At 42.5% G+C, this 25,151-nt stretch overlaps 1 protein-coding gene across 1 annotated transcript in view; it reads left to right on the forward strand.

Annotated features, from left to right (window-relative positions):
- Positions 1 to 25,151, forward strand: part of ca16b (carbonic anhydrase XVI b) — a 75,348-nt gene that overhangs the window by 47,260 nt on the left and 2,937 nt on the right. Inside the window, exons 7-28 of the mRNA XM_028999433.1 lie at positions 358 to 515; positions 4,240 to 4,435; positions 7,926 to 8,110; positions 8,910 to 9,018; positions 9,184 to 9,233; positions 9,316 to 10,036; positions 10,434 to 10,572; positions 13,121 to 13,212; positions 14,974 to 15,065; positions 15,845 to 15,941; positions 16,105 to 16,187; positions 16,274 to 16,408; positions 17,196 to 17,330; positions 17,456 to 17,616; positions 18,424 to 18,559; positions 19,970 to 20,116; positions 21,353 to 21,446; positions 23,218 to 23,294; positions 23,375 to 23,503; positions 23,806 to 23,952; positions 24,392 to 24,534; positions 24,845 to 24,980. Of these exons, the coding sequence (XP_028855266.1) occupies positions 358 to 515; positions 4,240 to 4,435; positions 7,926 to 8,110; positions 8,910 to 9,018; positions 9,184 to 9,233; positions 9,316 to 10,036; positions 10,434 to 10,572; positions 13,121 to 13,212; positions 14,974 to 15,065; positions 15,845 to 15,941; positions 16,105 to 16,187; positions 16,274 to 16,408; positions 17,196 to 17,330; positions 17,456 to 17,616; positions 18,424 to 18,559; positions 19,970 to 20,116; positions 21,353 to 21,446; positions 23,218 to 23,294; positions 23,375 to 23,503; positions 23,806 to 23,952; positions 24,392 to 24,534; positions 24,845 to 24,980 (3,362 nt within the window). The remainder of the gene's footprint in view (positions 1 to 357; positions 516 to 4,239; positions 4,436 to 7,925; positions 8,111 to 8,909; positions 9,019 to 9,183; positions 9,234 to 9,315; positions 10,037 to 10,433; positions 10,573 to 13,120; positions 13,213 to 14,973; positions 15,066 to 15,844; positions 15,942 to 16,104; positions 16,188 to 16,273; positions 16,409 to 17,195; positions 17,331 to 17,455; positions 17,617 to 18,423; positions 18,560 to 19,969; positions 20,117 to 21,352; positions 21,447 to 23,217; positions 23,295 to 23,374; positions 23,504 to 23,805; positions 23,953 to 24,391; positions 24,535 to 24,844; positions 24,981 to 25,151) is intronic.

Consider the following 25,151-nt stretch of genomic DNA (forward strand, 5'->3'; position numbering starts at 1 on the left):
CCTTGGCATAGTTTAGACACAGCAGTATAAAAAGCATTGGAAGAGACTGCAAAGTCATTCTCACTTTAAGACAGCATTTTCTGGACACCTGACAGATGACTGATAGCAAAAGCCAAACTGTCCCTGTGCCAGGGACATTACCGCTATGTGGAGGCTGCCCACAAGATGCCAGCGCTGAAGGATTTTCAAATATTGTGCCCACTACACAACCGTGATAAAAGCTTTAAAGAGGATAATCTCTTCACATGCCTCAGAGAACCACAGCCAGAGAGACATGTACTGTACCATGGAGGAAAGGAGGAAATGATCTCCTCGGTCAGGGTGACTCAGTGTTCCTGTCTGTCCCATGTCCTGTAGAGAAGGAGACCTTCCTCAGTCCGTTCACCCTGAGAGACCTGCTGCCATCCTCTCTGGGCAGCTACTACCGTTACATGGGCTCGCTGACCACCCCGCCCTGCAGCCGGGTGGTGGAGTGGATCGTCTTCAGCAGACCGGTGTACCTGTCGCACCAACAGGTGGGTGTGTGCACACAATATCACACCAGATTGGGAGCAAGTCTTTGTGTATGACATAACAATTCATAATATAATAATTATTATAACATCATAAGATATTTATGAAAATACTGGCTTTGTTATTATATCGCTGTCAGCATTTAAATTTTTTTTTTTTCAGGAAAAGTAATCAAGCAAATGCAGAACATTGTCCTAAATGTTATACATTACCCGGTCTTTTTAATAAACAAAGTAAAAAAAAAAAAGAACATCCAAACAGAACAAAAAAACATTTTTATTTGGAAAAGTATACAGATAGGCCCAGGCTGAGACGTGGTAGTTGTGAAAGTGTTCCATCAGTTAGTTCTCTCCTCAAGATGAGGGTGGGGTTGTTGATTTAAGAAAACTCTGCTGCACCACAGTTCAGTGAACCTGTCCATTTGTAAGCCAGCAAAAAAGTTATTATTTCCTTTAAACATACCTCATTAGGAATATCTGTCCATTCCTTTATTATTGGAAGAGGGTTTGGGAGTAGCCAGTGTTTGTGTTGGGTAACATCTATTTAGTATTCTGACATCAGCAGCCAAGAAGACTATAACCAAAGATGTCAAACGAAACCGTGGATCCCTGCATTTTAATTTCAGCCAGCACATCTATGTTCATCAGCCTGTCAGCTAAAGATCCACTGATAAATCAGCCATTCGTAACCAGCCTATATTCTCCTTGTTGACCGCCCTCAGCCTTTTGGCAAATGAGATGATATTCACAGATGGCAGTGGTCGATGTTTATCTGCTGTGTCGCGTCAATGTTACGCTGGATAAATGCTGGTTATTAGCGGTCTGGCATGGACTGCAGTAGCCTAGCCTTCAACTACAGAGCAATTTGCAGTCCTTTCAGGATTTCACAGGCGCTTTTTTTTTTTGTGTGCCAGAATTTGCAGATATTTTTCTAAAGTAACTTTTTTTGCAGTGTAATTGCATGAATCGTCAATGCCATAGATAGCGTTTTAGTACATTAGAAGACATATGAGCTCCCTTCCTTCCAGTCAGCATGTGCATGCATTGCAGAGGAAGGCAGAGTGGTGTAAGTGACTGCAGCTGCAGTCAGCTATGGTTTTAGTCGAATTTGTGGAAAGGCTGTGGTGATCTGACAAAATTGCAGGTTCTTTCATATTTCACAGTGGTTGGTTGAATTTGCATTAGTTGTTACAATTGCAAGATTGTGAAATCCTGAAGTGGAAATATCTTTCACTTAAAAACTCACAGCTGGCTGCACACAGACGATCATAGCACAGTTACTTCAGACCTTGCAGTCTACAAACTTGTTCTTATACAGTATACTTGTACTGTGCATATATGGTATACCACTTTAACTGAATATCTGTAAAAATAGTCAAATCACTCCAATGCATTTGATTAGATTCCAGCAATCCCTATACATTTGTTGAAAAGAGAAACATTTGTTGAATAGTGAACTGGTTTGAGTTCACTATTGAGCAAAAATAATGATTTTATGTAATTATCTGATTGAAACAAGGTATCATTATGGTATCAGTATCAAAACATTTAGAACCAGACCCAGGTTTACTTAAACTATTTTATTTAATGACTTCTATGAACAATTCTTACTAGAATTGTGAGCTGAAGAATAGTTGGTGAGACCTAAAACATCTGAAGTCTCATTTAATGAAATAGGGGTGAGGAGTAAAAACATTTTACTTCTCAACAGAGAGCTAATTGGTAAATCCAGATGACTGGAACAAAAACCTGCAGTGGGCTTGTAACTTCTTCTGAACACGGCCCCTCGCTCGCGACCTCTTAGCCCCTCACCTCCGAAGGCCCAACCACTACATTATCATTAGAGTTACTGTCCAGAAGAAAAAGCCAGGTGAGCACATTTTCCAATGACATCACTCCTGACCTCGTTTCGGCACACCTTTATGCCCTGGCCAGCACTGCCGGCAGCTTTTGTGTGGTATGTCCCTACTGGTGGTCTCGCTTCTTCCCAGGTTACGTCCCTAAATACACGTTCCTTTATGCATGCGCTTCGCCACACACTGCTGCAGAGAGCGCGGTGTGATTTATGTCCAGCTGTGATCCATTATTCGTACGTTAGTTATTGTAGCTGTGGACCCGTGCCAAGGCGCTTACACAGGTAGACTACAGGGCTTTATAAACGTAATGAAACATCCATTTCCACAGCCAGTGGGCTGACTAGCCTGCTCTATAATGCTGCCAGTCACAGCTAATTTACTGCAAATTAGGCCACTGAAAACATTTTTGAGCCGACTCTTCATCTTGTTTTTGCATATGTGCACCTCAGAATGCTTATGTGGGAACAGTTGCCTTGTTCCCGAGTGCCATTTCAATGGTACTGCCTATTGATGTACACATTTATAGTCCCAGCCGTTTGTCATGCTGGTATAACATGGTAATATCTACCATGTCATGTCTGTTGTGTCTTATTATATATTAAATTGCTCAATGGTTTTGACATTTGTCTAATTAAAGGTTAACATGCAAAAATTTGTCTCAGTTCAGCGATATTACGTGTTTGTGAGTGCACCTTGGTGAACAATATCACAAAGTCTGTGCTATAGATCAGGTCTGATTTTATCAAATGAATGTGTCAGCTGCCTTCTTACTTAAGGAAGGAATTGAATTAAGCAGTTTGCTTCTCAAAGGCCATTGAGTTTTAGCATTTGTAATTATTAACAAATCCTTGTCTCATCTAGTCCTTCTCAAAAAGAGAGAATGTGTGGCATGATGGCTCCTAATGATTACTGACCTTGGCACAATAGAGACCACATAAAACGGTTTGTTTAGTACTAACAATGACTGCTTTATTGATTTTGTGAGGATCTATAATCTATTATGCTACTTTACAGGACAGGCATAGCGATCGATTGCCAGTAACTCCCTTTATTGAGATGATTCATTCCCTGGAGTACAAACGTTGCCCAATATTGTCATCTGGCTAAAATCAGCCGCTTTACAGTCGTTTCCTAGTAACAACAAACCGATGTCTCTATTGACACATTTCTGTGTGTTCACCCCCACCCCCATGGGCCTTTGTCACTCACAGTAATCCTCCAACAACAACAATCTACTGTATACAGTGTGCCCAGCAGTCACACAAACCCGTCCACATGCAACAGCTGAACAGAGCAGCAATGCTGAGGCTATTCTCCTGTATCATGCAGAAGCTCTTATTCAATATTTGTTAAATCATTAAGTGTTTTCATTTAAATATAGCATTTTAAGTATAATACTTACTAACTAAGTATAATACTTACTAAGTAAGTATAATTTAACTTTAATCCTTGTCGTGCATCTTTGGGCCAGGGGAATAACCTGTGTTAAATGCAGTGAGGATCAGGGAACATTTATACATTGTATGTAGGAATGTGATAAATCCGGAAGGAAATATTCAATGTAATTGGGAACATTTTGTCTGTAAATATTCCACTAGACCTAAGATAATACTGTTTGTTTAAATGTTACTCAAAGTGCATTACACAAATCACAACAGAAATATGTGACAGTGCTTCCCTCGATCCTTCTTTTTAAGTAATCTGTGTTACTCAAAACCCTTCTCTTGCTTGGCTGGGGTTTGAGCTCCACTCCAATCTAATTTGTAAGCACTCAGTTTTATTCACAGCAGTCCCACGTTAGCCATTCACTTTTGACCCCAGCCTTCAGTCGATACTTCACCTTGACACTGTTTACCTATCTCATCTCGCAGCTGGAAGCCTTCTACTCCATCTTCACCACCGAGCAACAGGATCACGTTAAGTCCGTCGAGTACTTGAGGAACAACCATAGGCCCACTCAAGCTTTGGACAACAGAGAGATCTTTAAATCTGCGGTGAAGGATGCCTGGGTCCCAGACTCCCTGATGGACAGCCTTGGCTACCCCTCCAGCACTGAAGCCTCCAGGGGTAAGATGGTGTTTTTCGAGTTCCACACACAGCCTGACAGTAGAACCTTATTGCAAATCCTGACCCGGCTCTTTAATCAGATAATACGGAAACAGAAACGTTAAAGCAGAGAAGCTCTCCCTGTGTTTGGCACCCGGTGGCATTTCAAAATGCTGCTTCTGCGGCCACGCTGCCGTTATGTTTAAAAGTTACAACGAAAGGTGAGATTTTGTGGAGGGAAAGTGGGTTAGTACTGTAAATCAATCTGAGTATATGACATTGCCGACAGGGAACGCGGAGAGCTATTGAACATGGTGGCCTTTCCCTTAAGCTGAGAAGACAGCTGTACCTGAGGTATTGAAGATGGATGCTGCAGTGTCGTAAAAGTGGCAACTCGGTGGCAAATGGTGATCGAATGGAAGTGCTCGGCTTTTTTTTCCCCCTCAAACGTCCTTTTTTTCAACCTTGCAACTCCGTAGAATGATTTTAAGTAAGAAAAATATTATACATATTATTCTCTATCCTCCGCTTGAGAGCTTGCACTTTTTTCTTTCTAAGAAATACCGTGTTTGCAGGCTAAAACCGGACAAACACAACATCACAGTTTGGTTTTGCCGGGTCTGTTCTCCACTCTCCAGGACCATCTCGCTCTCAGCACTCTCGCTCTCAAGCGTTCTCTCCAGCGCTCCACAAATTGTCCCCCTGAATTCAGCAGTCTCTCCCACTGTTAGAAGGCACTCTCCTCATTCTGACGTGCGGGAATCATTGGTTTGAAAGCTCTGTCTCTCTGCTTGAGCCTCTCCGGCAGCGCAGATCGTAGCGGTTTTCGGCGCTCTATAAACACACACAGCAAATCCGTGCAAACCATGTTGAGGGGGGAAGAGGAAGAGAACTAATATGGTCCTCACAGCACATTTGTAAAATCCACTCTGATACTCAGAAAATGCGATAGCCCCTCTGGCAAAAACCTCACATTTGCCAATCATCTGAAACGAGTTGCCCCACAGGACTTACACATCAAAGTCATAAGGCATCAAATAAAATTGGGGGGTGGGCTGTCAGCATCTACCGAAATGCAATGTGTTGGATTTAGACAGAAGCGCCAGAAAAAGCATTGCCTGAGGGCTTTATTAAATTTACCTGCCACCAGTATCACTTTCATTACAATTCTTTTTAACAGTGTGTTGTAGTGTGTGTGTGTGTGTGTGTGTGTGTGTGTGTGTGTGTTCCTGTTTTAGTCAAATAAACAACAGAATATGGCCCAATAAATCCACTCCAAATTCCACTATTCAGTTCAGCATGATATATGTATATGTATGGTTTTAGACATCTTATAATGTATTACAAATGGAATCAAAGTTTTGCATGTATTTGGATGCCCTCGGTGATTAGGCTTAGTCCTCCACATCCCTTTGTCTGCATGCTTTGTGTCAAAATCAGGGATTGTTGCGCTTTAACAACCCACCCCCCTTAAAAACCCAGCAGGGAAAATCCTGAAAGGACTTGATTGTAATGTGACATGTGAATAGAAGCATCTCGAAAATTCTACCTGGTGTGCATTCAGCTAGTCAGTAGGCAGCTTTGGGTGTAACAAGGTAATAAATCTGAACTATATGCAGTCTGAGTGCTGATTAATTTCAGAGATCAGCTCTCAGCCCATCAAAATGTGCAGTCCGAACCATCTGTGGCATATCATGTTCATTTCGAGACAGGAGAGCAGTTTTTTATAAAAGGCCTGGGCAATTAGACAGGGCCCTACCTCACCGTTTAACGCAGCGTACGCTCTCCTGAGCAGATAGCGGAGCACCCGCGGTTGGATACCGCCTAATAGGAGGCTAACCACCGGTTTTCAGCCGAGAAGCTGCTTTATTCTGTAATGGCGCGTCCCGGGCCCTCAGGTGCGCCATGAATGCTTCAGCAGTTTTATGCGGCCTCGCTGGTCGCAGATTAGTCCCCAGGCAGACGCATGTCAGGTTATAGCCGAGACACAAAGCGCAGATCTAGCGGCAGAAGAACCCGAACAGGTGTAAATTAGTGGGGGGGTCAAAAGCACCGCGGCTCAGACGCTGATGGTCATGCTCTTTTTTTTTTTTTTGGTCCAGTAGCACCTGAGCTTGCATTAATCCGCCTTGGGATCCTTCCAGTCATTATGCGCAGCATCTCCCTCTCGTTTCCCTGGTTTTGTGAAACCGCAGTTGGGTGCTGACCACGGCAAAAAAGTCATTGGCGCGCCAGCTTGCGAAGAAGGAAGCGTTGTTCGGAGAGCACCATACATTTACCACGGCCAACGCAGATGCTCCAAACAGGAGTGGTGATGTTGCCTCATCAACAGAAATAGCCCTGCAACACACCCTCTCTGCACACTGCTCCTTTAAACGGACAGCTTTGTTCTCATCTCGGGCGGGGAGAATTGATTGTCAATGCTTATGATGAAGTAGGAAGCGGCGTAATGGCACCCCAGAGGCGGGGTAATCACCGGCCGCACTCCGCTAAAAATAAACCTCAGGCAAAAACGAGTGCTAGGCTGGGAAAATGGCCACCGTACCCCCAACAGTTCACCTTAACACCGCGCCCCCCTCCACGTCCTGCTGAAATGTTTGACGAAGCCCGCACGCACGCGCTTCGCCCATGGCTGCCTTTATTGTTATCAGTGGGATAACTGGGATAATTATGATGGCGCTAATGAACTTTCTGGCGATTAGGCTGACGTTCCTAATTTCCACATGCTGCGTCACTCCTGCTGCGTGAGCCGTTTTTCAGCAGGTGCCCTCGGTCTAATCACCGCCATCATCCTCGCTCTCCCCGATCTCTTCCTCTCTTTTTATGACCGGCTCTTCACAGCGTTTCACAGATAATCGGCGTGCGCCGTCTACTCAGCCCAGGCCCTTTTCTCACTGAGTTCATGTATTTTCCTCAAACTTATTTTGCGGTACAGTAGCCATGTAAGACTCAGTAAGACAGTGGGGTATTACTACAAAGCTGCGAGAAGAAGAACCAACATGAGATAGAGATAGGTATTCTTGAAGAAGAAATATGCCATGGCCGTGTTACATTGTCCAATATGGTAGTGATCATGATGATAATGATGATGAAGCTCTGATGGTCTGTCACCAGCTGTTTCCGGCATGTTCGCCGGTCAGTAAGGGCAGACACACTATCCCAGGTGTACACCGCCACCTAGGGGCCAGAGGTTATAACCCCAGTCCACCTCTTTTTTTTTTTTTTATGCTCCTTTTTTATGTTTGAAACATTTTGATGAGTCAAACGTCAGTGGGAGAATGAAAGTTTCTCCCCAGGCTCTGAGAGAGCGCCATGTCATTTTCCTGGCAGAGTTCCCATTGAACAGGCCCTAATTCCCATCATTTATCTTCAGTCAGACGACTGCTAATTAGACGAGCGAGGCTCTCACTCTGCCCCCCTTTCGCCGAGTTTGTCGCACTTGATGGCATATGACTCATGTTTTCTCCCTCTCCAGCTCTCTCACTCCATTTCCCCAACCCTTTGTGTCTAGTTTGCAGCAGCACTCCCGTCAACATGAAAGTGTACCCTCTCAACCGGACTGCTCTGGTGGTGCACTGGGACAGACCCTTGGCTGTGTTTCACCCGCCTATCATCAGCTTCCTTGTGTCCTACAGCTGGGTTAAGGATGAGGTTGCCTATGAGAGAACCTTCACCAAGAACAGCGACCAGAACACAGTAAGACATCAAAAGGCCTTTCCAGCTAAATCAATATTTTTATGAATACTGTGGCTGTGACAGCACACAAACTATACTGGTTCCAGAAATCAGAATTGTGACAACACCAACACACCGGTTCCCCATTCGCACCTGAGACCTTGTAACACTAAGGGCTTTCACTTAGGTCTGTTGTCACTTTTGTTGGCTTTTCTTATTTTGAGAAAACAGCAGTTTTACACTGTTATACAAGCTGTACATTGTACGTAAGTGTCACCTCTTTAGTGTTGTCCCAAGGAAAGATATGATCAACTTTCAGATGATGTGGTTGAAGAGCATACAGTAGTCAGTGTAGGCCAAGCACTTAAGGAAACAGACCCATAATCGGAAGGTTGCTGGTTTGATCCCGGAGCCGCCAAGGTGTCACTGAGGTGCCACTGAGCAAAGTGCCGTCCCCACACACTGCCCTTTCATGGCTGCTCACTAAGGTGATGGGTTAAATACAGAGGACACATTTTGTTGTGTCACCACATGCTGTGATGTGGTATTTTACAATGACAGTCGCTTCATCACCATTGATGGCATGCACAGCCGTACAGCCACCCATGGTGGCATCATGTTGGGGTGGCGTGGGAAAACTGATGTTGTACATTTTGACGATAATGATTGATTGATTTGGTTTACAGAACAGAATACTGATGTGGTGCAAACTGAATCATGACTCATTAGAGATTTGAAACACTACACAAGATATGATGTTATAATTTGTGTGTTTGTGTGTGTGTGTGTCTGTCTCCCTCTGTGTGTCTGTGCCCTGCAGAGGGCAGTAATCACACACGTGTCTCCGGACATACTCTATCTGTTCAGAGTTCAGGCTGTGTGTCAGAAAGATCTCCGCAGCGACTTCAGCCAGACTTTACTCTTCCGAGGTAAATGTTCAAAAAAAGTACACAAACAGTTCAGTCCATATACTACATGATTCGTACATTTCTCTTATTATTTAACTCACAATACTTTAGTAATGAAGTCATTTAACAAACAGTTACTGTACAATTTGTGCTTTACATTCATTATGTTTGCAAATTCTGTTTTAGCAAATACTACGAGGATATTTGAAGGATCACGAATCGTGAAAACTGGAATGGTGTGTATTCATTATCTGCTATATTTTTCTTTTTTTTTTTTTTTTTTTGTATAATGGTATAATGTCTTTTTTTTCCCCTCAGCCCACAGTGTCTCCAGCCTCGTCTGCAGATATGGCCCCCATTAGCTCAGGCTCCTCCACCTGGACCTCAGCTGGCCTACCTTTCTCCTTTGTTTCCATGGCAACTGGGATGGGTCCGCCATCCAGTGGGGGCCAGGCCACGGTGGCATCAGTGGTAACAAGCACTTTGTTAGCTGGTCTGGGCTTTAGTGGAGGGGTCATATCCTCCTTGCCAGGGTCCCTCTGGCCCACCCAGTCGACCCAGTCCAGTCCTTCTCAACCGGCTACACGCTCCACCCAAGAGACGGTAACTTCGGACTCAGACAGCCTCCGTGTCAGTGGCAACAAGACACAGGAGGATGAGGACGAAGAAGGTGAGAAAGAGGAAGAGGAGGAAGATGAAGGAAAGAAGGGGGAGAACGATGGGAGAGAGAAAAGCAAATCTGGGCCAGATGACGAGGAAACGCAGCGAAACGACTCAGTGCCACAGGAGAACTTCAGTCCTGTTCCAAGTTCCTCAGCTGTGGATGAAGGGCAGGGAGTCGCTAGTGGGTGGCCCACAGTTGCCCCCTCTGCTGGAAGGGAGGACCACACGACAGAACTTACTCCCAACTCCCCTGCTGATGGGACGTCACTCGCCCCATGGGATCAGGAGAACAGCACAACAGACATGCAGCTCCCCAGCGTTCCGACCCGCACAACAAAGTTAATCAGCAAGGACAGGAGCGACTCTGTTCACACCGGTAGGTGAGCCAGTGTCCTGCTTCACTTTAAGGGGTTAACACTGAGAGCATATTCTACCTGCCATAACCCCGGTCACGGGACCACCAACACTGATGAAAGCGTTGTTAATGAGCCTTTTTATTACGGTTTAAGTCTTGCCCTTTGTGATAAACGAACAAGGTGACTTGTTTTTAAGGAAGACAGCAAACCACTTTGCTCCATTCTGTTTATTTGTTCTAATGAAGTAGTAACATCTGTTCAAGTGGGCCATTTGAAACCTCTCAGGGAAATTTATCGCTCTTGTATTTATTTATTTCTCTGAACAGTTGATTTTTTTTTTTTTTTCTTGGTGAGGATGTCTCTGGGTTTGTTTTATATGACTTTTAACTAGAACCTGCATACAACTCTTCTACGCAGTGCAGAACAGCCTCTTGAACATGACCAGGAATATTGTTCCTGCATCAGGAGTGATGGATTGGATCATGCCCCTGATGGTCATCTCTACTTTAACACTCCTCTGCCTCGTTACGCTCTTGGTGGTTTTGGTCTATTGGAGGTGAGTGACTTGTGAAGTATATACAATGATAAAAAAAAATTATGGGATATGAACTACCTCATTCCCTAAAAAAAAAAAAGAATAGGACTGAATCAGGTGTGGCAAAAATATCTTGATGATAAATATTCATGTGTCTTTATACAATTAAACTGATTTAAATGAACATTAAGTTCATTATCACCAGTACTGTAGATACTAGTGCGGCATCAGACACCACCAATTTTGGCACCTCTTGTAGTGTTCGATTTAAAAAAAATCTGCAGATATGAATCCACCAGTCCTGTACCACCTCCATACCTTATCCGCCTGCACCAACCTCCAGGGGAGTTCCTACACCATCTGCTCCCCAGTTTCCTGGCTCCTGCCTTGTGGCGCCCGCAGCTTGTTCAGCGTGCGGGGCGCTTTTCTGTAAACACAGCTCGGACTCCTGCACTACAGAGATACGGAGGAGGCGGAGTTAATGCACCAGCTACTGAGCGTGCTAACCCATACAATAAAAAAGCAGAAATCACAAGTCACCTGCGGGGGCTAACAAGGTCAATAAAACAAGGCATCAAATTATTATATTAATGTCACGCTTCATAATGAATACCTGGCTGATGGAGAAGAACGAGCCAAATTGAAAGAGTTACAGGACCTAATTATACTTTTGATTTGCACCTCATGGGGCTGGAGAGCGACTGGCCTCCTCAGTTCATACGGGCCGAGTGACTGGAGGGGTCGTTAAGTGAACGAGGGAGTGATTGCGCTAACAGCCCTGCGAGTCATGGAGTGATGAAGGCCGTCGACAGGATCGGCTGTGGAGATTCAGAGCGCGCGGGGGCCGTTGTGGAAGTCGTGGCAGCTGTTCAGGGAGAAGCGCCTCAGCAGCCCTCCTAGGTGCGATCTGGATTATTGAGTGGTTCCTAACACGTCCACTCGAAGATGAGCCTCGGTGTTGGTTTCTAAAATAACCATTGCCTTACTTACAGTAGGTGCTCAGTAACAGAGTGGTGCTTTTAAAAAAAATGCTGGGTAATGCGTTTTTTTTTTATTTTTTTTTTTTATATATTGTCTTTTGAATTATGCGAACACATGCAGCGCTAAACTTCGCTGACTGTACTTTGGTGAGAGTGAACTATGGCAGAGCTGGTGTTTTAATAAGGCCATATGAAGGCAGGGTTCCATCTGCATGGCTTCAAGGCCCAGAGAAGCCCAGATGCCAATTAGGGATCAGCGGAATGCGCCTCAGAGGTCCTCAGCAAATCCTCCAGCTCCCACGGAATGAGAGAGCGAGAGAGAGTGAGAATGAGAGGTGCTGGGCTGTTTTGTGATGTGGCCCCACCCTCCAACCCCATATTACATTTGGGGGACCCCCCCCCCCCCCCCGCCACCCATCTAGAGACCTCAGCTGGAGATGTGATGAGGCAGGCGCTCATAGACAAAAGCAGAGCCCCCTCCCCCCCGTTGTAGGGGGTCATCAGGAGTGGGGAAGAGTGGGATGGAGGAACCGGAGAAGCCTTCATCAGCCACTCGCTCGCTTCCCTCTCCTCCTCTTCTGCCGGCGTACAGAGATGACAGGCATCTGCTCCTTGCTCTGCTTGACGTACAGGTAGGGAGAGTGCAGGGAGACGGGCGCCGGGTTTCATTAGCATAGTTTGCTCAGGTATGCTATTCAGGGGCAGATGTTTGCGCTGTCTAATGAGCATGGCGGGTTTGCCGAAGGAAGGAAGGTTGAGCCGGTGCATTGGCACACATTAATAGCATGTGATTATCTCTGGCCACACTGATTGACTGGCTCTTAATAACTGGCTGTACTGATTATGAGGATGATGATGATGATGATGATAGGGTATAGGTGGACAGTATAGGCACATGCACTTAATGTTTATTTTCAATATAGCAGGCAGACACGGAATGTTGTATTGGGCAATAATATGAACACAGAGTGACAAAAGACAACAGCAACGTCAACTGATTGCCTTGTGTCTATGTAAATATGTTTTATTGCCTTGTGTCTATGTTAATATAAATATGTTCTTTATGTTTTAATCAAACTTCCAATTGTTTTCTGAAACTTAAATTTTCTGAAATGTTTTAAATTTTGCAGTAAAGATTTGACAAAAAGAAAATGATCAGTAATCAACATTTATGGCCAATATTAAACAATGTAACAAAATACTTTTATTATTAATTATAATAATAATACCTCAGGTGGGGTATAGCTCTAAAACGAAATTAAAGAGGGTTAATTTCTCAGCACTGGCTTTGTGATAAAAGTTGGTTAAAATGTTCATCTAATTATCATCTAATGAGGTATGTTGCTGTTGAAATTGAACAAATAATAATAATAATTTTTTGAAGTTTTTTTTCCAGCTGAACTAAACAAGACTTATCTATTAAATAGATGTATGGAGTTCAGTAACTATGGGTCCCATTTGAAATATGCTTCAAACTTATTTGCAAAGTGCGGACTTGTTCTCAAGACTGGAGATGGCCTTATATTACTCTCTGTTCCTCTCTGTCAGCCCCTGTAATGATGGGCATTTTGTTCTGTTTCTCCTCTCAGGAGGTTTTTCCAGGCCGCTCATTTCTATGTTGAGGACAGAGGCTCTTCTCCAGTCCTCTCCACCGACAGCTTCCCGATCCTCTCTGTCCAGAGTGAGTGCCCTCATCTTCATCCACCTTGCCTCCGAGCCCCACATCAGACATCACAGCATCACTTCAGGCCATTATCAAAGCTCTCATGCACACCCCAGTTCAGGAGCAAAAAAAAAAAAAAGGATTAATTTTAATTGCTTTAATAATGAACAACAAAGCCTCCGAACATAAAGCTAAAGCCTGTTTGTAACCATTTATTTCAGTTCTTGTAATTACACTGTCATTCATTGCCAGTCTGACTTGCTGAATGGAACACTGTATAGAAGCTGATTCCTGTGTTTACTCCTCCATTTACATTCACGCAGCAGTGAGACTGTTTGTTGGTGATTGAGACCACGCAGTGCCTTTAAGAAGCCGGGGTCTGATTGCTCGATATACTTCTCAGACGCTGAGCGTAAATCACACAGCTGTTGTCAGTATTGACTTGGCGTGCTTCTCATTTCTATTGTTCACCTCAGCCCTGCTGCCCCTGCTGTTCTTTTAACAAACCATTGCCATTTTTGACTGACAAATCTATAGATTAGCGTGCACTGGGAGCGGTACCGGCCATTAAGGATCACCGTTTTCCCCTCTGTTTCACGAATGTGAAATTTGGAAAAATGTTTATTGCTGTTAACTGGCTATGAGGAATTAAATATCTAATTGGTATATTATTCATAAAACAGCAGCCAGTGAAATTTGGCTCTCAGAGATCTACCTTATTTTGCTGCTGTTTTTCTGAAAGACTCGACAGAAAAGTATGAGATCTTTGAACACTTTAATGGGAAATATTTCTTCAACTGAGAATTTCTATACATATGAAATATTTCTATACATATATACATTATATACTGAAAAGCAGATATAGAGAAGGTTTAATGGGTCAAACCATCTGCCCTGAACCTTCTGCCCCATTTTTTTCATACCGACGGTCCCCAGGTCCCAGCTGGTTGTTGGGTGGCCTTAATAAAGCCCCCTAAATGAGTTCGGGGGTGGCAATAAAAACCTCAGTGATTAATGTTATTGCTGGTTAACTAACGAGGTTCAAACCAGACAGATGCTCCCCCAGCAAGACCCCAAATTACTCTATATAGATAGCTGCAATGAGGACGCACTGTTTAAGAATTTGTGTCTAAATGCAGTTCATTCATTTACATTTACAGCATTTATGAGACACCCTTATCCAGAACAACTTACAATCAGTAGTTACAGGGACAGTCCCCCCTGGTTAAGTGTCTTGCTCAGGGACACAATGGTAGTAAGTGGGATTTGAACCTGGGTCACAGGCGAGTGTGTTACCCACTAGGCTACTACCACCCTACTACATTTTGTGCTTTAAATGAGCCAAATTGCCATATAGGTAGGTAGGTAGGTAGAAATGCATTCATTCCTCAGGAAGGTTCATTTGGATGCATTGAAGATGCAAAATATGCTTTTTGAATCTTTATTAATTGCATGCATATAAACTAGGGTTGGAATTTGGCTCTACATAAAGCTGTGACAATTTCAATTGAATAATCAGTACAAAATAGTTTTGTGAAACATTCTGTAGTTGCTTAACAACACTAATAACTGAACGTGACCTTTAGTGGATCAGCACTACTTGGTTAACTTTGCAAACTTAGACGTGAGTTAGTTATCTTGTTATTGTTCACACATGCATCCTTCATTAATAGGATCATTTAGCTCTATTCAGGCATTTATTTACCACTCCAAACATCATAATTACTTTTTTTTTTAATCACCCAAATATTTTTGTGATAGAATCTGTCTCTGTTTCAGATGACCTGGAGGCGATTTCTGTCAGGCAGTTCATCAAACACATCATGGAGCTGCACTCCAGCAACCAGCGTGGCTTTGCTGAGGAGTTTGAGGTGAGCATGAGGGCATTTCAATAGGTATCCCAGCAGCATCTGTGCTGGAAAAATTCACGGTATGCCACACATGGGCATATGCTTGGGTCTGTGTAAGGCATGTAAAGTATGTGTAGTGTCCGTGTGTGAGCATTTGCAATGACAGCATGCAGATGGCTGGGGAAGGGTAATTAGAGGGAAAAGGCTCATTAAAAGTCATTCTCTTGCTGGTTGAATGGGCATGAATATAAAAGGATTGTGGCCAGGTTGTTTCCCCCAGCATCAGTTCAGAGCATCCACCATGAAGGAAGTAATATGGGGGATGAATGCAAATTTACAAAATAATTTTTAACCAGCAATACATAGACAGTATACAGCAATCTACAACATTAATCACTCTGTTCAGTACAATGCAGCCATACACATATTTAAATTAGGACTGTCAAGCTATTAAAATGGAATGTGAGCAATTAACACGCTATTAACAGGCCCCACTTTAAATATAAGTGTGCACTAAATGTTTATTTATATATTTGAATTATATTTATTCTAGATTGTAGTATGTTTGATAATTGAATGATACAATAAGAACATTTTAACTCTCCTAGCACACATAATATATTCTCAGTGGGTAGTAATGACTTTGAAATGACTATTTTAGTTGCCATACAAAAATAGAGCAGTCTGGTGTGATTTCTTGCTTTCTGATCTTTTTGAGTCCTTGTGTGTTCTTAAACGTTGCCCCTCCCTGCCAGTATGTCTTATTTTTCATCAAGTTTCTTTCTTCTCTTTTTCTGCAGGAGGTGCAACACTGCACGGCGGACATGAAACTCCTGGCGGAGCATTCTAATCACCCTGACAACAAGCACAAAAACAGATACATCAACATCATTGCCTGTCAGTAATAACAATGTAACTTAACAGTAAACCCAGCATGTATTTGAAGGAAACCGCATTTTACAGAGTGTAAAAGTAGTGTTTTACTACCCATTTCTGATGGTTTTATCTTTATTATAATCTTGTGTTAATTACACTATATTGTCCATCTGCATTCATTCAGATGACCACAGTAGGGTGAAGCTGCAGGCTCTGCCTGGAAAAGACGCCAAACAGACTGATTACATCAATGCCAACTACATTGATGTAAGTTCTTGCCTTAAGATGATTGTTGTGTTGCTCATATTTCATTCTTCCCCAGTGTTTATCTTTACTCTTTATCACTTTGACAGGGTTACAAAGGGCCAAAAGCCTACATTGCAGCCCAGGGTCCCCTTAAGTCTACCTTTGAAGACTTCTGGAGAATGATCTGGGAACAGAATTCTGGTGTCATTGTTATGATCACCAATCTGGTAGAAAAAGGAAGGGTAGGGGTCACTCAGTCTTTCTCTTTGTACTGGAATGTGCTTAATGGCCTCATCAGACCTTGTGGTATATTGCAAAGAAGGCATGCTGTGACAGAGCTGGAAATGGTTTTCAAGCAGCTTGATCTGCTGCAAATGTTTTGCAGGATTGTGTCTCAGCGGTCGTTATATTCGACAAATAAGCAACTTCTATTATGGCTTATAGCACAGGAAAAACTATATCTGAGGCAGTGTAATTTGGAAAATGTAACATTTAATACTATCATTGAGTTGTACTGCAAGTTAAAGGTCCCGTATCATGAAAATTTCCATTTGTGAGATTATTTAACATTAATACGAGACCCCCTAGCCTGTCTATGGTCCTGCAGGTGCTAGAATTGGCGATATGTATAAAGTGCTTTGGTCATTCTGCTTCGCCTTTCAGAGAGTGGCAGCTCTGACGGTCTGGAATTTTTGCCCTTATGTCCGTCATAAGGGGAAAGGTTACCTCCCGTTTCTCATGCTTTGTCCTCTCATGCTTTGTCCCACCCCTTTTTCTGTAAAAACGCCAACATGATGTCATTTCCATGAACGCCTGCGCATTTCTTTAGGCCGAATTTCGGAAAGATACTTCAGTATTAGGGGACCACTAAGACCTATATGGGAGCCAGTGGAGGGAACATAGCAGTGCAAAGGTGTGTGTGTGAGAATTTGGGAAGGTAGAAAACAAGTAGTTATGGATCAGATGGTGAGGTCTCATCGTATGTCAAAAGTATCATCTGAAAGTTCCCTGTCGTTTTTATCGTCTCAGAGGAAATGTGACCAGTACTGGCCCACGGAGAACAGCGAACAGTATGGAAACATCTTGGTGACGTTGAAGAACACTGAAGTCCATGCCTGCTACACGCTCAGGCATTTTGTCATACGGAATGCCAAAACCAAAAAGGTCAGGGACGACAACTCCTACTGACTATTCTGCCCTGTTCATTACATTGGTATTCTTGTTATGTGAAAAGTCTTTTTGTTCTGGTGTCAGCGTTTGTTCCATCAGCTTTGACTGTTTAATTTCAGGGACAGAAAGGACGTCAGAACGAGCGCAAAGTCTTGCAGTATCACTACACGCAGTGGCCTGATATGGGAGTTCCTGAGTACACATTACCTGTGCTCACCTTCATCAGCCGATCGTCGGCAGTCCGCACACCAGGCACGGGCCCTGTTGTGGTGCACTGCAGGTACTGCACACAACATACTCCGTGCTTAAAACCACTTACTGACAATAGGGCCCTGTTTTCTAAAAGGAACATTGGGCCTGTTCACAGTTGTCAGGTCAAGTAAATCCTCAGGATTTATTGGAGATTTAACTTCAAAATTTTGTTCTTCTTAGTTGCTGATTCTGCTCTCTGAATAATTACGTTACTTGCACTTCGTGAAATGTACAAACTATAGATTTCAAAATCTGTAGTTTAAAAATATGTGCACCATACATTCTGACCTTGCAAATGGATTTCTGCACCTCTCCTTGTAAGTAGACCCTGCATTTAAGTGCTATTTAAAGGGTCAAAGTAATGTTACTGTTTTTATGATACGTTAGACTGAAGGAAGACAGACATTGTTTTAGGATGACTATGGTTATGGGGAATCATTCTCTCATTGTCCAACTCATTAATTCTGGCAGGGACATGTCGTTGAAAATTCCCATCAGTAAAATTAAACATTTTATTACAACAACATTCTGAAAAAGTAGCTGGGTATTCTTTTCATAAGAAAATAATGCTTCGAAAGACATCCATTACAATGAGGACTCCTTTTATTATTTTTTGCAGGTGACCATTGTATAAGCTGGCTAATCCACTCCTCGGCACACACTTATTGATTTGTAACCTTAGGTATTTACTTGTCAGTCAAACTGTTAAGAATATGCTGGTCGATAAGAAGCTCTAGACTGATACGTTGCCTGGGAAAACTGAAAATAAGGATCTTATGCCCCAGTATAGAGTTCACAGGTTATTTTTCTAAGAAAATGATTTGTATTTCTGCAGTGCTGGAGTGGGGAGGACAGGCACATACATTGTCATTGACTGTATGCTACAGCAGATGAAGGACAAAGGCACACTCAACGTCTTGGGCTTTCTCAAACACATCCGCACTCAGCGCAACTACCTGGTCCAGACAGAGGTACGTGTTGGCATGGGGTAGAAAAAAATGTCTTTTACAGTACACCCTGTAAATGTGGTCTCTATGTATATGAAGTGATTGTCATTGTGAAACACTGCAGCCTAGCACACTGTGACACAACAAAATGTGTCCTCTGCTTTTAACCTTCACCCTTGCTGAGCAGTGGGCAGCCATGGCAGGCACCTGGGGAGCAGTGTGTGGAGACGATGCTTTGCTCATTTTTTTTTTTTATATATATATATATATATATATATATATATGTGTGTGTGTGTGTGTGTGTGTATATATATATATAAAAACACACACAGGGAACACTTAAACCCAATGTAAATCACTCTTCTGTGAAATCAAACTGTCCACTTAGGAAGCAACACTGACAGTTTCACATGCTGTTGTGCAAATAGAATAGACACAAGGTGGAAATTATAGGCAATTAGCAAGACACCCTGCAAAATGACCTCCAGTAGGCAACAAATGTGCATGTCAAACAGTCAGAAACAGACTCCATGAGGGTGGTATGAGGGCCCAATGTCCACAGATGGGAGTTGTGCTTACAGTCCAACACCGTGCAGCACGTTTGGCAGCAAGATTGGCAAATTCGTCACTGGCACCCTGTGCTCTTCACAGATAAAAGCAGATTCACACTGAGCACAGTTGACAGAGTCTGGAGACGCCATGGAGAACGTTCTGCTGCCTGCAACACCCTCCAGAATGACTGGTTGGTTGGCGCTGGGTTCCTCCTAATGCAATGCAATGCTAGGCCTCATGTGTCTGGAGTGTGTCAGAAGTTCCTGCAAGACAAAGGCATTGATGCTATGGACTGGCCCGCCCATTCCCCAGACCTGATTCCAATTGAGCACATCTGGGACATCATGTCTCACTCCATCCACCAATGTCATGTGGCATGACAGACTGTCCAGGAGTTGGTGGATGCTTTAGTCCAGGTCTGGGATGAGGTCCCTCATGAGAGCCACACACACTACTGAGCCTCATTTTGATTTATTTTAAGAACATTACATCAAAGTTGGGGAAGAAATGTGTGTTTTCCTACCTTCATTTTGATTGTGACTCCAAATCCAGACCTCCATAGGTTGATATATTTGATTTCCATTTATCATTTTTGTGTGATATGGTTGTCTGCACATTCATATAAGAAACATCTAAGAAAATATTTAATAAGAACATTTCATTTACTCAGATCTAGGATGTCTTATTTTTGTGTTCCTTTTATATTTTTGAGCAGTATGTATATACCTATATGTGATAGTGAAAGCATATGATTGTGTTCCTTGATCCAGAGTGTGTATGTGGTAAAATGTCAGGGTGAATTTGATGAGCATCTTCTGACAGAATCTCCCAAGATTCTGGCAGTCCAGCACGCACAGTACCGAACTTGTTTTTGTTTCACAGGAGCAATACATCTTCATCCATGATGCACTGATGGAGGCCATACTGGGTATGGAAACAGAAGTGCCGACCTGGCAGCTACACAATTACGTCAGTAGTATCCTGAAACCCATCCCAGGGGGCAGCTCACTGTTGGAGAGGCAATTTAAGGTAATGTTCTCTGTGCACTATGCAAATTCTGTAGTGCTGTTTCAGTAAAATGCATTTTTCAGAACATCATCATTTCAGTGTTTCCATCAGCATTAAACAACATTGATCAAGAGAGACATAGACCAGTTCAAGTGAGTTTTATTGTCATTTCAGCTATATACAGGTTAGACGGTACATAGTGGAACAAAATAACGTTTCTCCAGATTCAGGTGCTACATGTAAGCTTGAGACATAAAGTGCATGTGTGCGACATGGACAAACCGGGCTACATAAAGTGCAAACATGGCACCCATGCAGTGCAAGAGTATTTTATGGCGAACAAAACACGTAGGCAACAAAGAAGACAGACAGCAATTAACCAGTGAAATTAACTTAATGTAAGGTACCAAGTAAAAATGTGCAATAATAGATACTACATTCTAAAGTTTGTAAAGTTTGTGTGTCTGTCAGTCCAGTCCCTGAGTTTTCAGGCGTCTGATGGCCTGTGGACGTACTGACAAATTGAAAGAAAAAGCAGCATTGAATGCCGGCCTTCACAATCCGGCAGAGCTAGTCCTTCTCTTTAGTCTCATGCTCAACTGGGTGGATGGACAACATTATTGTAAAAGAACTAATGCTTTGATTGTGGAGAATGCGACCTCCCCCTCAACTTATTGTTTATTTATTTGTTAGGGTCATTGTGATATTACATTGCACTATTACTTCTGTTCTGTTCTTATTTCTTCTTATTGCATTGAGCATGTTTTTTGGACATGAATTTCCCTTTGGATAAATAAAGGTTTTTCTTACCTTATCATAATATGACTTTCTCCACAGGCAGATTTTTCTCAGAATCAGTCACACATTTGAATGCAATGCTGAACAAGCTGCTTTACTAATGTCTAATAATCCTTTCTTTCAGTTGTTTGAGCATATTTGGAATAATTTATATTGCGTACGTCTGGTGAGGCTTCTCTCCCTACCAGTCTGCAATCATCATTATCATCATCTCAATTTTTAGAAAATTGGGTCTCTGCATTTTTTTTTGGTACAGAAACAATTTGTCAACCCTGTCAAATGGAAGACAGTGTCATATGCAAATGCAGAATGCATTAAATCGGTGTATGGTAGGTAGCATAATAATATGACGGGGGCATTCACCGTTATGAATCTAGATTCCAGGACTGAGAAGGAAATGAAGAGCTTGATCTTTCTGGTTTCATCATGGACTATAAAATGTATTTTTTCCTCTTGCAGCTGGTGGTGCAGTGTAACGCACACATTGGCGAGTGCTTCAGCGCACAGAAGGACTGCAACAAAGAGAAGAATCGAAAATCCTCTGTTGTTCCTTGTAAGTTTTCAGCCCTCACTTCGGAGAAAGGCTCACTAAACTAAGAAAGAAAAGAAAATGTGTGGGTTGGATGTGAATAGTTGAAAGAAGAAAGTGAAGTGATTGTCACACGTGATACACAGCAGCGCCGCACACAGTGCACACAGTGAAATTTGTCCTCTGCATTTAACCCATCACCCTGAGTGAGCAGTGGGCAGCCATGACAGGCACCCGGGGAGCAGTGTGTGGGGACGGTGCTTTGCTCAGTGGCACCTCAGTGGCACCTTGACAGATCGGGATTCGAACCAGCAACCTTCTGATTACGGGGCCTCTTCCTTAACCGCTAGGCCACCACTGCCCGCAATGTTGCATGTGTGTTACATGGGGGTTAAACACAGGTTAGTGTAGGTGGGCAATCCATTGCATGGTGCCAGAGAGTAAGAGCAGCTGCGTTTTCACTAGTCAGTTGACTTTGGCTACCAGCTTGTACAAATAAAAAGCTTTTAGTTCAGCCAGAATGAGCGGCGCGCGAAGGCTGGAAACATTATTCAAATGTGTGCATGCACACAGCTCTTTTACTTTGTCAAGAATGTGGTGCAACCGAGAGAGTCCGTTTCTTGCTAGACGAAACGCATCACCTGACCGCTCATTTACCACGCAAGTCAGTATAAAAACCAGTCTGGTTCAGCCAAAGATCTTCAGCTCTATCTGCGCCTACTGCGCCACCTGGTGGAATGCCAGGTATTACAGGGTGTTGAAATTAGAATTAGAGCCTTCCTAATTCTGACTTAATTTCAGCAATTCTATACCAATCCTCAGCGGCCCAGATTAAAAAGACCAATGGGCCGAATGTGGCCCACGGGCCGTACTAGACAGTAGATACTGTTTTCCTGTATAAGAGTTGTATGTATAGAACATAAAGTGTCTAGACAGCCATCCTGATTATTGAATTAGGCTATTTAAGACTCATATGTAGCCAAAACATAAAAAATAACCTATTATTACATTGGGGCTGTAGGATATAACCATCCTTATTCTGTTTACCACATTTTGTATGGGGACAATTGCCTCAGTGAACTGTCACATTATTCTGTTATGAAAATGTCTTGAAGCAAAAACAGCTCAGCTGTGAGTGGGAAGGCACACAAAATAGGGCATCAGAGTTCTAAAGCGCACGCCACCATGTAAAAGACTGTCTGTAACAGTCACTGTCGCTGGAAGTCACTGGAAGCAACGTCATCACAAGAACAGTACATTGGGAGATAAAATCATGGGTGTCTCCACTCAAGCTGCCACACATAAGTCTGAAGAGCATCGTTCACAATAGCCAAGCGCTGGCCAAAGTGCTACAAGCGTCATCACCATTGAACTCAGGAGCTGTGGAAGAGTGCTTTCTGGAGTGATTAATCACACTTCACTCTCTGGCAGTGAGGCCGCATGCATCTGATCGATGCCTAGAGAATGCCACTTGCCTCATTTTCAACATCAGAGGAATAATGGTCTAGGGGTGTTTTTCATCATTCAGACTAGGGCTGTAGTTGTGTACTTTCTGTAGCATTTTGTGTGTGTGTGTTGTGAACTGGATTGGCTGATGTGTATTGTGGACAGTAATCATATTCTTAGACCCTCTAAAAGCAAGGGCCTGTCAAAATTATTAATATGCAGCTGATATTGCTAACAGCCCCAAAGCCCAACAAACCTGCTGATTTGATCCACCATCAACCAAACTAGAATTCTTATAAGTGTGTTTAAAACAGTTGGGTAAGTGTTTGGTGGTGGTCTTTTTTTTTAGCGGAGCGCACTCGTGTGGGATTGGCACCTCTTCCTGGAGTGATGGGCACCGATTACATCAATGCTTCTTATATAATGGTAATGCCATATTTGAAATACTGACTACTTATTTATTGTTATGCATGTCCTTATTAAATGAGTTGGTCCTGTCTTTTTAGGGCTACTATCAGAGTAATGAGTTCATCATTACACAACATCCTCTGCCACACACTACAATGGACTTTTGGAGGATGATCTGGGACCACAATGCTCAAATCATTGTCATGCTCCCAGACAACCATGGAATGGTGAGTGAAATGCTACCTTTCATATTTTCTGTTTTTATCTTGACGTAGTCTTAAACCTCTTTGTAGTTGAAAGCAGCTCATTATCTAATTGACATTAGTGTTGTATGTGTTCAAGAATGTCTTTTATACATAGTCCAATTTCAGTCATTTAGATTGAAAGGAAATGCTCTAAATTGGTGTCCACAGCGTTAGCTGCTTTAGAGAGCTGAAATGATGTTATAATGACTGTAATTAGAAAAAGGATGTTATAATGTCTGCTATTATAAGATGATGTTATAATGCCTGTAATTATATTCTTCCAGACTGAGGATGAGTTTGTGTATTGGCCCAGTCGAGAGGAAGCCATGAACTGTGTGGCGTTCACTGTTACCATGATCAGCAAAGACAGACTCTGCCTCTCAAATCAAGAACAGATAATCATCCATGACTTTATCCTGGAGGCTACACAGGTACTTTATTAACTTGTCTGTTTTACATTACACCTTTACACTGGGCCAGAAGGTGACGCAAGGCTGTTTCACACATTAAGCTCAGTCTATGAAGTTATTCTGTTCGCACAATAATGTGATTATGCACAATGATGTAATTAAGGACTAAATCCTGGCGTCAGGCAGAAATGGAAGGTGGAAAATTGATAACAAATGTATGCCAAATTCTAAATTTATTATAAAAGCATACAACATTCATGTTGATGCCAGTGTGCAACAGATTTGCAGTATTGCACAATGATTCAAATGCATTAAAAAGTATTTTCTGTGTATTCTTAAAGTATTTGGAATAAGTTACTTTATTTACTGTAACATAATAATGTGTTTTGCCTAACCCTGACCTCATGTTATGCATTTTATTTATTAGAATTTTGAGTTTTTTTTTTCACTGTCATTTCAGGATGACTACGTATTAGAGGTGCGTCACTTTCAGTGTCCAAAATGGCCAGACCCAGGTGCCCCGATTAGTAGCACTTTTGAGCTGATCAACATAATCAAAGAAGAGGCTTTAATGCGCGATGGGCCTACGATTGTTCATGATGAGTAAGAGTTTTATGCACATTCATTTGAATCATGAATATACAAACAAAAAATTATTACAGTATAGGTTCTGTTTGTTGAATTCATTTAAACAAAGGAGTAGATTTGACTAATTACTTAGTAATTGTTTTTTTCCCCTGTAATCCTATAACTACAAAACTAGACAATGTAAATCCTCCCAAATGCAAACATGTAAATATAGACATGTCATTTAAAATATAGACATGCCATTTTAAAACAAGGCCAGCAGTGAGTTTAAAGGCCTGATTATGAATAGTGACACAATCTCCAATTTTCTCTACTGCTGTGACAGATTTGGGGCCTTCTCAGCTGGGCTTTTTTGCTCCCTCACTACCTTATCGCAGCAATTGGAGAGTGAAAATGCTGTGGACGTTTATCAGGTGGCCAAATTGATCAACCTCATGAGACCGGGGGTTTTTACAGAGCGTGTAAGTACACATAATTACCTTACATTATATTGAATTATATTGAAATCAGTCCTATTTAGTCAGACTAAAGCATAAATATGATATACAGTCCATAAATATTAGGACATCGACAGATGCAAACTGCAGCTCTAATTGGCTTTTATTTAGAATTTATTTTCAGCTTTATTTGTG

The sequence above is a fragment of the Denticeps clupeoides genome, chromosome 12 (assembly GCF_900700375.1).
Source record: "Denticeps clupeoides chromosome 12, fDenClu1.1, whole genome shotgun sequence".
Taxonomy (NCBI): domain Eukaryota; kingdom Metazoa; phylum Chordata; class Actinopteri; order Clupeiformes; family Denticipitidae; genus Denticeps; species Denticeps clupeoides.